We start from the raw sequence: 15006 nt of genomic DNA, 5'->3' as shown, positions 1-15006 counted from the left end.
TTCAGACCCCTGAAAATCAACTTCACAAGCATCACAGGCCACCAAGATAATGTCTCAACACGTAGCCAACAAAATAACATAGGGCTTGCTAACAACAAACTTCAGACGGAAGCATGTCTCTCGCTTTGCCCCCGTTGAAATGCCCAACACCCACGGGCACAAAACTACAAGGCGTTCCGGAAGGGCCATCTGCAGTTACATAACGACAGCATGTGAAATTGGGCTACAGTGCTGTTTTTCCAGACTTTGATGTGAAAAGTGTCAAAAAGACATTATTCCTCCCACACGGCTGCACGACACATTCCCCTGGCAGGGGATCTGCTGTGGGACCTTTGAATAACATACTTAACATGAAGTTAAGCAGTAAATAGAACCAGCGGTGTAAAAGAGCTGAAAGTTATGGACTGTTAAAGCAAAGAAATAGTAACATTAGTAATGAAGAGGCTGATCACCTCCAGCTAGAGCCGCAGCACTAACTTGCTAATGCTAGTGGAATGTAGGTCAGACGTTGGCGGTGCTCACTGGAAGCCTTCGGGCCCTTGTAGGTTGTGGGTTCGCAGCAGGTGGTAGAAGTTGACATGGGAGTGTTCGGACACAGACCCCTGCTCTTGATCTTTGCCCTCCCGGATCATGGTACGCTTCAGCAGACCGGAGCACTTCAGAGCCAGCTCAAGGGCGTCCATCCAGCAGCGGCCTGGACACAGTAAGCACTGTCATCACTACCCAGAATCCATTGCTCAAGGGCGTCCATCCAGCAGCGGCCTGGACACAGTAAGCACTGTCATCACTACCCAGAATCCATTGCTCAAGGGCATCCATCCAGCAGCTGTCTGGATACAGTAATACATGTAGTTCACTTCCCAGAATCCACTGCTCCAGGGCATTCATCCAGTAGTGGCCTGGACACAGTAAGCCATGTCTTCACTTCCCAGAGCCCATTGCTCCAGGGCATCCATCCAGCTGCGGCCTGGACACAGTAAGCCTTGAATTGACTACCCAGAGCCCATTGCTTAAGAGCGTCCATCCAGGAGCAGCTTGGACACAGTAAGCCTTGTCATTATTACCCAGAATCCGTTGCTCCAGCCCAGACATGCAGCAGCACTCTGGACACAGTAAGCAATGATATCGCTACCCAGAATCCAATGCTCTAGGCTGGCCATCCAGCAGCAGCCTAGACACAGTAAGCCATGTCATCACTACCCAGAATCCAATGCTCTAGGCTGGCCATCCAGCAGCAGCCTAGACACAGTAAGCTATGTCATCACTACCCAGAATCCAATGCTCTAGGCTGGCCATCCAGCAGCGGCCTAGACACAGTAAGCCATGTCATCACTACCCATAGCAATGGATCTGAAACTTCCTCCATATAAGACAGGGAGATTTTAGAACTGGTCTTAATGTGAGCCTCATTCTCAGCCCTGACATATACACCAGGAAGGATCCCCTTTGCCTCAGGAGCCACAGGAAGGGTTAATGTCTTTCTGCACACTACAGCTGTAGTGAGCTGTTATTTTTGCACTTGTGACCTTCCTGTTCGATTTAATGAGTCTGGCTGTTCTCCTCTGACCTCTCTCAATAACAAGGTGTTTTCTGCCACAGAACTGCAGTGGGCTGATTCTAAGGTGCGGAGCCACCATATCCGGCGCAAAAAAATCACAGGATGTTAATAATGACTTACATCACATGTCTTAGCTGGTATAATGTGTAGCTGTGGAGTAGATGAACTCCTTGACCCTGCCTGCAGCCAGCTGACAGATGAGCAGACTCCCCAGAATGCCTCACGCTGAACCTTAGACCTACACCCTCTCTTACCGTCGGACTCAGAGGCGGCGCGGAAGATCAGGTGGCTGCTGGGTAACGGCTGCGTGATGGAGCCCACGGCCTCCCCCTTGGGGCCCTGCAACAGAAGTGAATGGGCAATCAGCACTGACAGGTAGGGGGCGCTGGTGAGCCAGGTGGGGGTGGGTCACTGCGACAGAAGTGAATGGGCAATCAGCACTGACAGGTAGGGGGCGCTGGTGAGCCAGATGGGGGTGGGTCACTGCGACAGAAGTGAATGGGCAATCAGCACTGACAGGTAGGGGGCGCTGGTGAGCCAGGTGGGGCTGGGTCACTGCGACAGCTGGCTCATGCTCAAACTGACCTCTTAATTATTTCAACTTGAGGAGCTTATTAATTGAAAAAAAACTGTGCATTTCAATTTAGTTTAAAGGTTACAGAAATTAGGTCTTACTTTTTGGATGTGTTATGCTAAAATTGTGCAAGATTACAAATGGCAGAGCTTCATTAAAAATGTATGAACCTAGATCGACAGTGCTACTACAGTCCATACTACCTGTATTTAAAGTACTAAACAAAAAAACAGAAAAGAGTCATATTACATTAGCTGTGTCACTGCATCCATAATAACTCCAACGGAATATAAAAATAACAATCATAACTGAAAATTAAGACAGTTCCTCAAACAGCAATTTAGCGAAAATGGTTCAACACGTCGATCCAGTCTAAGTCATTAAGAGGTTTGTTATAATAGAAGCATAAATCCCACCTGTAGCGGCAGCAGCAGCAATGACTGTCCCACAGAAGGCCAGGCTCATTCTGGGGGCCTTTATTATGCACTGTTCTGGTACACAGTTCGTTGTTTGCTTTGTGAGTCATGCGGACGACGATGCTCACGACGGCACGTCCTGTTTTTATGTTTAATGCCGAAATAAAAAGCCATTCTCTTCCCTATTGAGAGGCTTCGTGGCCTGATGGGTCGATAGGAAGCGTTCCCACACGGCGTCGGTTAGCATGGTGACGAGAGAACACAAGTCACCTCTTTGTATAAACGCCTTGATGGATCGGACAGGCAATTCCGAGAAAAATGAAAGCATAAAAAGATAATTTCCATGTGAAAAGCCATTGTCAACTGGCGTTTAATGGCAGATATGCAGTCGTCAAATTCCTAAATAAAACCAAAGAAGCCAAAAAATGTCAAGATCAACTACAGTGAGTCGTTTAACTGATGGCAGACGTGTGGTCTCACTGGGAGAAGAGGCATGTTCTCACCCTGACAGAGAGCAGACATGTGGTCTCACTGGGAGAACAGGCATGTTCTCACCCTGACAGAGAGCAGACATGTGGTCTCACTGGGAGAACAGGCATGTTCTCACCCTGACAGAGAGCAGACATGTGGTCTCACTGGGAGAAGAGGCATGTTCTCACCCTGACAGAGAGCAGACGTGTGGTCTCACTGGGAGAAGAGGCATGTTCTCACCCTGACAGAGAGCAGACATGTGGTCTCACTGGGAGAAGAGGCACGTTCTCACCCTGACAGAAAGCAGATGTGTGGTCTCACCAACAGAAGAACCACGTTCTCACCCTGACAGATAGCAGACATGTGGTCTCACTGACAGAAGAACCACGTTCTCACCCTGACAGAGAGCAGACATGTGGTCTCACTGACAGAAGAACCTCTTTCTCACCCTGACAGATAGCAGACATGTGGTCTCACTGACAGAAGAACCACGTTCTCACCCTGACAGATAGCAGACATGTGGTCTCACTGGGAGAAGAGGCACGTTCTCACCCTGACACGTGTGGTTTCCCACCCCACTGCAGACATACCCCCCCACCCACCCCCACGCACACAATCCTCAGAGACGAGCTGAGGGGTGGGGCGTCACCTTGACGGCCCAGATGGACTGCTCCAGCGGGTGGAAGAGCTTGAAGCAGAAGCCGTCCTTCTTGGAGGGTCTCTCGATGAGCTCGCAGGCGCTCAGCAGTACGGTGCCCACCCACTGGTCGCTCTTGTGCGTCTTGTAGATGAGCAGCACGCCCGGCTTCAGGACACACCACAGCTTGGTCCAGCTCTTCAGAGTGCCCCGGATCTGCAGCGGCGGGCAGCACAGGTCGTTTAAAGTGTGGAACAGCGACACAAGCAGCACGAAGGCGTGAGCGCAGAGGCCTAACCAATAACATTAATAACGAATGAGAAACATAAAACATCCTCTGTTCTCAAAGGATAAAAGAAGCAGAATGATGTATGGACAGTGGCTCAGGGTGTGTGAGCTTCCAAATGGGTACTTCCCATACAGTTCTCCTTATTTATTTAGCACAGTGTTTCCCAAACCGGTCCTTGGAGACCCACAGCTGGTCCACGAGGGAGCAAAACGGTGGACTGTTTGTGGGTCTCCAAGAACCGAATTGAGAAACACTGATTTAGCAGATGCTTTTATCCAAAGCAATAGACATTTTTGAAAGAAAGTGTCAAATAATTGGTGTAATTGAGGGTTAAGGGCCTTCTTCAAATGCCTGACAGTGAAATCACTCTGCTGACCCAAGGATATGAACCAGCAACCAACTAATCACAGGTACAGCACCCTAGCAACACAATAATCCAGTTCAAACTGCACCCTTGGGAAAGTAAGGACTACCCAATGAGCCACTATGCAAAATAATATTGCAGACCCACTCTGTTCAAAGGCATCAATGTGTCTCTCTGTTAGTACGTGTGAAGGCCTTGTGATGCACTGGCTTCCTGTCTAAGGTGGACCACGCCCTACTCTCTATGCATCCAGAGAAACATATCAGTGACTATTACTGAGGTATAGGTTATAGTAATAGATTGGAACGGCTGGAATTTCACACTCAGCTAATATAATAAAGGTATAGTTTGCTTTGCATTTGTGCAGTGGCCTTGTTAGTTAAAAGTGAAGCCGTAGTTCAGCAGAAACTAGCTGACAACATAGATCGTAAGGTGACCCTTGACCTTTAGCCAGTCGGACATAACGATGACAGAGGGGTCCGTGATGGTGCTCAGCAGCTCCTTGGTGGCGCGCTTCTTCTCCTCCCTGTAGTTCTTCTTCTGTACCTATTGGGGGCGCAAACACTGGCATGTGACTCATGTGGAAGGGGCACACTGTCCTAACCACACAGTGCATTAGCTTACCGGCCATTAGTGCTGCTCGGGAAAGCCGAACACATTCGAGAAGCATAAGAAAAGAAACTGGAAAAGGGATAAGCAGGGTTATAGATAGTAAGACCACTAGGAATCAGTATTCCATATATCAAAAAAATGGACTTATGTAAAGTTGCAGGGAGAAACCTTAAATCTGCAAGGCCAAGTCATAGATAAAAATGTCTCCGTGTGCCATAGATGGATAGATGCATGGCTGGGCATGGATGGGCACAGATGGGCATGGATGGACATGGATGGGCAGGGATGGGCATGGATGCGCACGGATGGGCATGACTGGGTATGGATGGATACGGATGAGCAGGGATGGGCATGGATGGACATGGATGGGCACGACTGGGCATGGCTGGGCACGGCTGGGCATGGCTGGTCACGAATGGGCATGGCTGGGTATGGATGGATACGGATGGGCACGAATGGGCATGGCTGGTCACGAATGGGCACGACTGGGTATGGATGGGCATGGCTGGGTATGGATGGGTATGGCTGGGTATGGATGGGCATGGCTGGGTATGGATGGATATGGCTGGGTATGGATGGGCATGGCTGGGTATGGATGGGCATGGCTGGTCACGGCTGGGCAGCATGCAGGCAGATGGGGCCTTAGCCTAACCTTCGTGACGTCAGGTAATATAATATATCTGCCATTTCCAAATGCCATTCAGCTCCCGCTTCTCCGGAAGCAGGCCTGCAAAGGCTTAGCTGACGGCCGCCTGTAATTAGCAGAGATGACTGCAGCACCTTCCTGTCCTGAAAATGATGGGTGACGTGGCAGTGGCCAGGGGCTTGGTGCTCATCTGCCAGGAGCGAAAGGCTAATGGTCCTCCCTAAAATGTGATCTATCAACCCTCCCCAATAGTGGCACAGGCAGCAGCCAGACCAGAGAAGGCTTGCCAGCCGGACAGCCATAAATCAGATCCTGGGGCAGCCATGGGTGACTGGCTCCCAGTCAGATTTATGCTCTATTGTCAAAGAGATGCCGCTTCTCAATTGAAATCAACTGGCTTGCAACAATGCCATTTAAAGCTATGTGACCTACAGGACCAATCAGCATGCGGTGATCGTGTCACATGACTCTGCAGGTTTACCTTGAGGGACTCCTTCTTGTTGAGTTTGCTCCCAGCCACGGACACGTCTTTGTCGGACCCATTGTAGAGCTTAGACTCGGACTGTGGAAACAAGGAGGGTTCATTGTCTGACAGGTCAGCAAAGTGCAAAATGGCACTGCAGCAGAGCCCCACACACACAAAGCCGGCACCCAGACAAAAGAAAGAAGCTGAACTGTGGTCTGTATCACTGGCATGGACTGATTACAGAGATATGCAGTGCAACCATCCTTGATAGCAGACAGCCAAAACCCAGGGGCTTGGTGGGGCGGCTCATTGGCTGATTGACTGTCAGTCTGGAAAATGGGACAAAGTGTGAGCACTTGGGACAGAGCCCAGCTCAGCTCAGGCTGTCCCCCCTTCAGTCCAGAATGCGGCATCAAAGGCCAGAGTGAGTCATGTGGCCAAAATGCATGTCTGATACATGAGCGGAACACTGGCATTTACGCTGAAACTTGCATCTCTCTCTGCGGATGTACATGATCAAAATAATCCACGTAAAGTATAACCCACCTTAATTCAGGTTAGTTTTAGTCTAGATCAGGGCTATTCAATTCACGGTCCTCAATGTTCTGAGCACTGCTGCATTTCCAGCCTTCCTTTACCAGTGTGCCAGATGAGAAACCTCTGTGGCCAATCAGAATCAGTAATTATTAAGCTAAGTTCCAGAAAAACTGGAAAAGAAGGCCTGGATTTGGAATCGAGGGCCAGATTCGAAGATCCCTGGTCTAGAGGCCATCCGGCTAAAGACACGTGTCAAACACAGAAACTGGAAGCCTCTGTATGCACAGCATGAAGCCAGGCTCAGTCAGTGCCTTGGACTCTGACTCCCTGTTACATAAATAGCTGGTCAGTCTGTTAGTTGGGGGGGGGGGCAGCTCCTGCTGAAAACTTCACCCTAAGCTGACTAATTTTCCTAAATTGGGAGAAAACCCACTGTGCTACCAGCTCTGGGATCTCTCGCGTATCTATGCATCGAAAATGCCAGAATTCAGAGTAAGGTAACTCGCTCTGTACTTTATTAATATGAATATTTAATTACACGTCTGGGAGGGGGGGTGAGGGGGGACAGCAAAGACTGTGGTGAAATAAAGCTGCCGTCACACCGAGGCTGCAAAGGAGAGGAACGCGGAGATGTGAAGAAGTCTGCCTGAAGCGGGGTTCGGGTCGCGGCCGCCTCAGATATCGCCGCGGATCTACTGCCAAACACCGCGTGCGTCGCATTTATAACGATCTCATCAGAGACCCGTTAACATGGTCAGAGGCCCTCAGGCTATCTGAGTTGTGAGAGACCCCTACTATTTTATTTAAAGTTTTCGACCTGTGGTCGGCAGCTGGCAGTAAGAGTGGCCAAAGGCGGTGGGGGTATGGTAAGAGTTGTCCAAAGAGGGTGGGGGGACCACATTAAAAGGTCTGGGGGGGTAGGAATTTTATTAAACAAGGTTAGCTGGAGCTGCTTTTTAGCGGAGGCCGGGTAAAATGCGTTAAAGCCCCTCTGGACCTCATATCTAACCATGGACAGCCTCAGATGGACTGACTAATTGGGGTTTGAAATGGCGCCTCCCTCCTTCAGACAGCACATGGTATGCTCCACTCTGAGTCCGGGTGCCTCCCTCCTTCAGGCAGCACATGGTATGGTCCGCTCCAAGCCCGGGCGGCAACACCAGGAGGGGGAAGGGGAGGAGGAGCATTTAACCAACTTTTGCAAATTGGTCAAGAGGCGCAAATGATAAGGAAGATGCGGTGAGAGTGGAAATTTATAAGGAGCCTGTCGGGAAAGCGTCTGACAGTCTCCTGTGTGCTGCTGCAGCCTCTGAGCAGAGCATTACCAAGCGGTACAAGGCGGTGCTTCTCAGCGCTACCTGGGCTGCAGTTCAGTGCATAGCCGTGCAAACCTGAGCTGCAGTTCAGTGCATAGCCGTGCAAACCTGAGCTGCAGTTCAGTGCATAGCCGTGCAAACCTGAGCTGCAGTTCAGTGCATAGCCGTGCAAACCTGTGCTGCAGTTCAGTGCATAGCCGTGCAAACCTGGGCTGCAGTTCAGTGCATAGCCGTGCAAACCTGAGCTGCAGTTCAGTGCATAGCCGTGCAAACCTGAGCTGCAGTTCAGTGCATAGCCGTGCAAATAGTATCACTAAACCGAAAAAAGGCCGAAAGCCACAGCAAGAGATTATGATGCAAAAACAGATAGACTGCAATAAGCTGTGTAACTCAGCATTTTAATTTCCTGATAAGAGTTTCGGCGGGGTGATGGCGGCCTGTCGTACCTTACTTTTGGAGATGGAATGGGCGGAGTCTTCCCTGAGTGGCAGGACGTCATCCCTCACCCTGTCGAACCCTGCGGAGACAAGCTGCTGTCAATCAAAGGGAGTGAGTCACCGCCCCCCCACCGCTCGATCCACCGTGGCGACTGGCAGAGCAGCGATATGGAGGCTTCCAGTTAATTACGTCCCCAGGGCAAAGACAGGGGAGAACAGGGGGCAGGGATCTGTGGGTGGTGGTGGGGGGGGGGGGGGGGGGGCTGTGTCACTATAGGCACAGAATTCATTATAAGTTCACCGCCTCCACCATTGTCAGGACCAGTGTCACTCCTCCGGAGCATAAATAAATAATAATGTCATTTGGAGAATCGCATCGCAGCAGAGTATAATCAAGCGTATACAGGAAGCTGCCCTTTCAACCATTATAACTGAAAGTCCACAGCAGAGATGGGGACAAGTCGCATATGATCAAGTCCAAGCAAGTTTCAAGTGTTAACCATCAAGTCTCGAGTCAAGTCTCAAGTCACAGTTAAGACAAATCAAGCAAGTCAAGTCAAGTCAAGGGTTCACCCTAAGCAAGTCAAGTCGAGTCCTGATAAGTTTCAAGCCAAGTCAAGTCAAGTTGCAGTACTAAAACAGAGGTTAAATTTTCGATACATGTTTATTTTTGCACAGAAAAATTTTTACAGAAAAGATGAACTTATATACATATATTATGTATCTTATTTAGTGATGAATCACGTTAATTAAAATGAACGGATCTTTTTCATTTCAGCAGAATATAAATATAATGTATGTTAATATAGCCCAGTGATGAAGTTATGAAGCTTAATCGTCATCTCTGCGGTGGACGCGCAATATACACGTTTCATACATAATATATAATCTGATATATTTGTTTTCTATTTGAACTGGTTTCATTGTTATACAGCACACAACATTTTGTTGTTATTGTGAGTGTACACAAAAAAATTATAGACACTTAACGTAACCGATTCGAACGATGAAATTATTCTTGTCTGTATGACCAAAAAGTTTTGAACGAGTTATTGAAGGAGAAGTGATTGCACCGACGCTTTCATCTTTAGATTTTCATGCAGTATAACGTTACACGAGCTGCCATTCAACTAACCACACGCAGTCAGTCCATACAAACGCTTGAAAATGCGCACATTTAATATAGACATTATAGTTTACATGTAATATCGAGAAGCCCTTTCATTTCAAGTTGCACTCAACATTAAAATGTGGCTACGCCACTGGTAACGTTATAGCGTTTTATTTATGAGATGATCATCACATTTCTGATAAAAAAAAAAACATGCAACCAAGGCCAAATTATGACAAACAGAAAAGATTAATTTAATTAATTAGTAATCGTTTTATTAAATTGACTATAAAGAATTTGACTTTCTTACCTTTCCTTGTGGTTTTTGAAGTGCCGGATGAAATTTGATGTTGTGGTTGTCGTGTCTGATATTCTCGCGTTGCATTCTCTGCATCTGGCAAATCTTTTTTTGTTAGTACGGTCTAGTTCAAAGTCTTTATAGCCAAAACGTGACTATATGAGGAGCTCGACTATTGTCTGCCATAATTGGCGCGGTTTGAGTTGTGCAGCGTTCTTCTTCTTCTTCTTCTTGGTAACGTTAAGAGTTGTGCAGCGTTAAGGGCGCAGGCGCCAATTATGGTGCTGCTGAGTCATAATTATTTTATTAAATTATTTTATTTTATTAAACGAATTATATTTAAAAGTTCAAGTCATTGTCGAGTCTTCCACTTTAAGTCAAGTCAAGTCTCAAGTCACTTACTCTCAAGTCAAAGTCAAGTCAAGTCATTTTCTTACTTCAATCAAGCAAGTCTCAAGTCCTGAAAATTGTGACTCGAGTCTGACTCGAGTCAAGTCATGTGACTCGAGTCCCCCATCTCTGGTCCACAGTATGCGTGTGGTATAATCGTTAACGAGTCATGGGAATTTCTGTAGCATCGATCCAACTGATGCCAGCATCTTTAGCTCTTAATTACATTTAGGGCCCTGGACCGTCCGAGGGCCACAGGTGGGTTTGCCCCACGGGTGCGGGAGGGGGGGCCCTTAACCTGGCATGAAGAGACAGAATTAACCTGTTAACCTGAGGCCGGGCTCCTAATGGATGAAGGAAACCTGGAAGCTTTTCCAGCAAATTTCATTACTCAGAAACAGCGTTGCACATCAGGGGAGAGTTTTCAGACGACAGCTGCAGCAGTGATAGAGTGGGCAGGCTCCGAGCTCCTTCCAGACGCAGTAGATTAGCTTTCCAAAAGAAAGCGGGTATCTATGAATCAATAAGTTCTCAGTGTCACCCAGCAAAGTGCTGGCTTTCTCTGCAGCACCCACTAAAGGCTTGTCTGTGGTCTGTGATGCTGCTAGGCTGTGATAAACCACTCATTTACATGTCTTTGCTTACCTGCACCAGTCAAGTGTGCAAACAAAATTTATATTCCTATCAGACAAATTCAGATATCCCTGAAATCTTTGCCGTTGATAAACGAACGGCCTTCATTATGACCAAGTAAACTGGCACGGACAGGTGCAGATGGCAGAGAGCAGATCACCCGTGTAACCATGACACTCTGAAAACAGGGCAGGTCATTTTCTGAAAAACATATTTACTTATTAGTTTATGGTTCTGTAACCAGATATGAAGCCCAGAACTCTATGTGGTTCAAGTGAGAAAGAATGCTCAGACAGTCCCTACTCACTGGAGCAACTGGGGTTAAGGGGCTTGCACAAGGGGCCCAACGATGAATCACTTTGCCGACCACGGGATTTGAACCAACACCCTTCCAGACACAGAGCCATGCGCGGTAAACAAAAGACCGAGAAGCCAGGGGAGCAAAACAGAACCGATGGGGCCAATTGCCAGCTTCAACCAGGGCCTCTCAGCACCTCAGCAGAATCAAAAAAACACATTTGTAAATTCTGAACACTATTGTGATTAAATGGATGTAACCAATAACTGTGCTGGACAATGTCAGGTTGCATTTTCAGGTACTATTAAGGAAACTATTAAGGAAACTACAGTTATGTCCACAGCAGAAACACAGTTGACACAGGTGCAGTGCTTGTTTCTGCTACATATAGCCCATTTATACATACACACACACAAACACACACACACACAGACATGTTTGTACTCATATATTTGTGGGGACCATGTCTTCATTTCTATGGGAAAAACCCCAACAATGACAACCTTAACCCCTACCCAGCCCTAACCTTAACCATAAGTAATCAGACAAAATACAGGACTTTTGGCTTTTTTACTATTTTAGTTGCAGTCACAGATTTTTATAACACTGAGGTTTCTCTTTTGAGGACCGAAAAAATGGTCCCAACAACATCAAAATAACAGGATTTATATTTATGTGGGGAGACACAATGTAATATATACGTAACCCACACACATACACGCACACACACACACACACACACACACACACACCACCACCACCACGTGATAAAAAGCAAACACACACAAACACACACAGAAGCCATTCCCTTGTTGATCTCAGATTATCCCCTGACCCAGGACCTAAACACACAGTTTATGAGAAGCACAGAGAGGCTCTGCCGCCCCTGCATGACGACCGGGAGGGACACAGCCTGCCCCCACCTCAATGACACTCGAAACCCCTCCCTGAGCACTAAAGACTGTGTAAACACAACCCCGCTCGACAGCCCTCGTGCTGCTCATTACAATAACAAACAGCTGATGCGGGCAGGGCGGGGGGGGGGGGCGGTCTCTTCATGATCAGGCAGACTCTTCGTGATCACCTGACCCTCACGGCCCCCTGTACGCTGGGGGCCACACCATTCATGCAGTAAAAATGAAGGCTGAACTCACAGCACCCAGTACACACGTCACTCCAAAGACACCATTGTGCGGAATGTCTCTAACAATAAGACTGCATTTTAACCATTTCAATGATCCCATTCATCCAGCTCAACAACTGCTGCCCTGTTTTGTATATAGTCCAGTGGGTTGTAACAATCTATATAAACAAGAAAAAGAACAAATCACAAAGATGGCATTTTCTTTCTTTACTGCATTCATGTTTATGTCCAAGATCAACCTCTTCTCCTAAACAAAAACTTCCCTATTCCCAGACAGTCATGCAGATGGGTCATGGAGGGAACTGAGTATTCACAGAACTGCCAGCAAAGGCTTCCATACACCTCATCCCGAACTTTTATCCGGAACAATCCATGCAAGTGTAGCCAAGATCAGGGTCAGCGATGGTCCGGTGTCCCCCCATGGAGCCACGCTGCCTACACATCTGCCGACGGTGGCCCCTAGCCAAACTACACTGGAATAAGCACCGGCAGTACAGGCGGACGGCCACCATGGAGACTGAGAGTTCACCAGAGATCAGCATGAAAGCCCTCATGTCAAGATGATCCACTCGCAAAGCAGGACTGCAGCTATGGTGGCCAGAGAACGGAACATTCATCCCGGAAACAAAAAAACACAAATCCATGTTCGAGACGAGTGGCTCTCAAAGTTTTTGGACCAAGTACCACTTCAGATCAAAGCAAAGCAGTCAAACACCACATGGGGGGGAAAATCACAGTAAAAACTACCGCAGTTTTTGCCATGTACTGCCTGGGGACGCTCTGAGTACCACTAATGTTTTGCACAAGTCTCTTGTTCCAGATGTTTTATCACAATATTCATATGATAGATGAGACTTTGTGATTAAGCAGTTCTTCTTCTGTCTTTCTTAGCGCAGTGGTGCTGGACATGTCTTTGATGGCTTTTTTCTAAAATAAAGGTTCTTGATGCTGGCAGGTTCTGTCCGGCCCGGACTGACTCTCGGACAATGCTCTGCTCGGGTGGCACCGGGTCCAGATTACAGCAAGATGGGGCTTAGAGGGGTGAGCGCAAGGCGAGGGGCTGACCGAGCACCTTAAGAGGACTGAGAAGCGTCTGAGAAGCTCGGCTGAGGAGCAGTCTTTCTGGGAGCCGCAGACGTACATGGACAAAAAGCTGCCATTACAATGTTCTCCCAGATACAGACAGAGAAGGCCGAGATGCTGCATAAGGACACCCCCAAGGTTTTCAAACAGCTTTGGCTGACTTTCTGAGGGACCTGATTGAGGCAGGGCGTCCATAGCCTCGACCTTCATCTTCCGATGAGAAGCGAATGTGAGATCACGAGGCTTAGGCCTTCTCGTTATCAGCAGTGAGGCTAGTTAAAGGGGGACAAATCTATCACTGGGCACACATTTACAAGTTGAGGGACAATACAGAGACACCGATCAGCCTTGTTAACGACATACCCTTACTGGATTTAATCCAGAGGAGACCTGTTTGGCACAGGAAAAACATGCTAACTCCGCACACATACAGTGGATGGTGAATTTGAGCCCCCAATCCAAGGGGTGTCAGGCTGCAGTGATGTCCACCAAGCCACCAACTGCACTACACTGTGACTCAGAACCATAAACTCTCTTATTTGATGCAGCTTCTAAAAGATCATCACAGTCCAGTCAATGTGACAAACCACCCACTTCAAAGTGGAACTTGCAAACCATCCTCAACACAAAATAGCTTGCTGACGTCACTCAGCAGGCCTGGTCTCTTCAGGCTCACTGAGCTGATGCTGCTCTTGGAGAAACCTTGGTTCTCCCAGGAAGGAGAAGGGGGGGAGAAGAGGGGGTAGATAATCTAAGATGACCTGGGAGCAAGTCTATCCAAATGATGAGAGGAAGACACAGCCCCAGGTCGATAAGAACCACAGCTGTGATTAGAGAGTTACCGCAACAGAAGCATTTGGCTGCTCAACCACAAGCTGACTCCCCAAGCTGGATATTTAATGGGACCAGCCTTTTTGAACAGGAAATGCTGCAATCGATCGCCTTCCTAAGTGGAGGTTACTGTGATTACTGCTTCTAAGACTAGTTTGCTCTGTCAACTATTTCACCTCTTTGTGTGTTCTTCATACTTCAGGCATGAACCACATGGGTCTGCACCCAAATCAACATTACACTGAAACATGTTCGATGGGTGTCCAGGAGGGACAGGATCCTTCTAGAACAGCGTTTCCCAATCTGGTCCTCAGTGACCACAAGTTGGTCTATGTTCCCTCCCAGCTCCCTGCCTGCCAGACAGTCCACATTTTTGCTCCGTCCCAGTTCCCTACCAGACAGTCCACATTCTGCTCCCTCCCAGCTCCCTATCAGACTGTCCACATTTTTGCTCCGTCCCAGTTCCCTACCAGACCGTCCACATTTTTGCTCCCTCCCAGCTTCCTATCAGACATTCCACATTTTTGCTCCCTCCCAGCTTCCTATCAGATATTCCACATTTTTGCTCCCTCCCAGCTTCCTATCAGACATTCCACATTTTTGCTCCCTCCCAGCTTCCTATCAGACAGTCCACATTTTGCTCATTCCCAGCTTCCTGCCAGACAGTCTATATTTTGCTTCCTCCCAGCTCTCTACCAGACAGTCTTGAGAACAAGAAACCCCTCCTCAATGGTTCTGGATGTAGATGAATGAAGAGCACCAGCCATTGTAAAAGGAGAACATCAAGTAAAAAATGACTGACCAACAATAAATTAAGTGGTCACCAAAGTTGACCAAATCCAAACTTTCACTCTAGTGAGCTGGCAGCAACTCTGAATGTGAATGCGGTGCCCTT

The 15006-nt window shown here is 47.9% G+C and overlaps 1 protein-coding gene across 9 annotated transcripts in view; it reads right to left on the bottom strand.

Moving 5' to 3' along the window:
* osbpl8 (oxysterol binding protein-like 8) overlaps positions 1–15006 on the bottom strand; it is a 70228-nt gene that overhangs the window by 11545 nt on the left and 43677 nt on the right. For 7 of the 9 annotated variants that reach the window (XM_023836780.2, XM_023836779.2, XM_023836787.2 and 4 more), the window contains 6 exons: positions 8333–8403; positions 6049–6129; positions 4754–4855; positions 3669–3872; positions 1813–1897; positions 523–694 (listed from right to left, as the gene is read on the bottom strand). In XM_023836780.2, the coding sequence (XP_023692548.1) occupies positions 523–694; positions 1813–1897; positions 3669–3872; positions 4754–4855; positions 6049–6129; positions 8333–8403 (715 nt within the window). The remainder of the gene's footprint in view (positions 1–522; positions 695–1812; positions 1898–3668; positions 3873–4753; positions 4856–6048; positions 6130–8332; positions 8404–15006) is intronic. The other 2 variants (XM_023836784.2, XM_023836786.2) reach the window with 1 other exon arrangement.

This window comes from Paramormyrops kingsleyae, chromosome 1 (assembly GCF_048594095.1).
Source record: "Paramormyrops kingsleyae isolate MSU_618 chromosome 1, PKINGS_0.4, whole genome shotgun sequence".
Classification (NCBI taxonomy): domain Eukaryota; kingdom Metazoa; phylum Chordata; class Actinopteri; order Osteoglossiformes; family Mormyridae; genus Paramormyrops; species Paramormyrops kingsleyae.
This window is presented reverse-complemented; position numbering and strand designations above follow the sequence as displayed.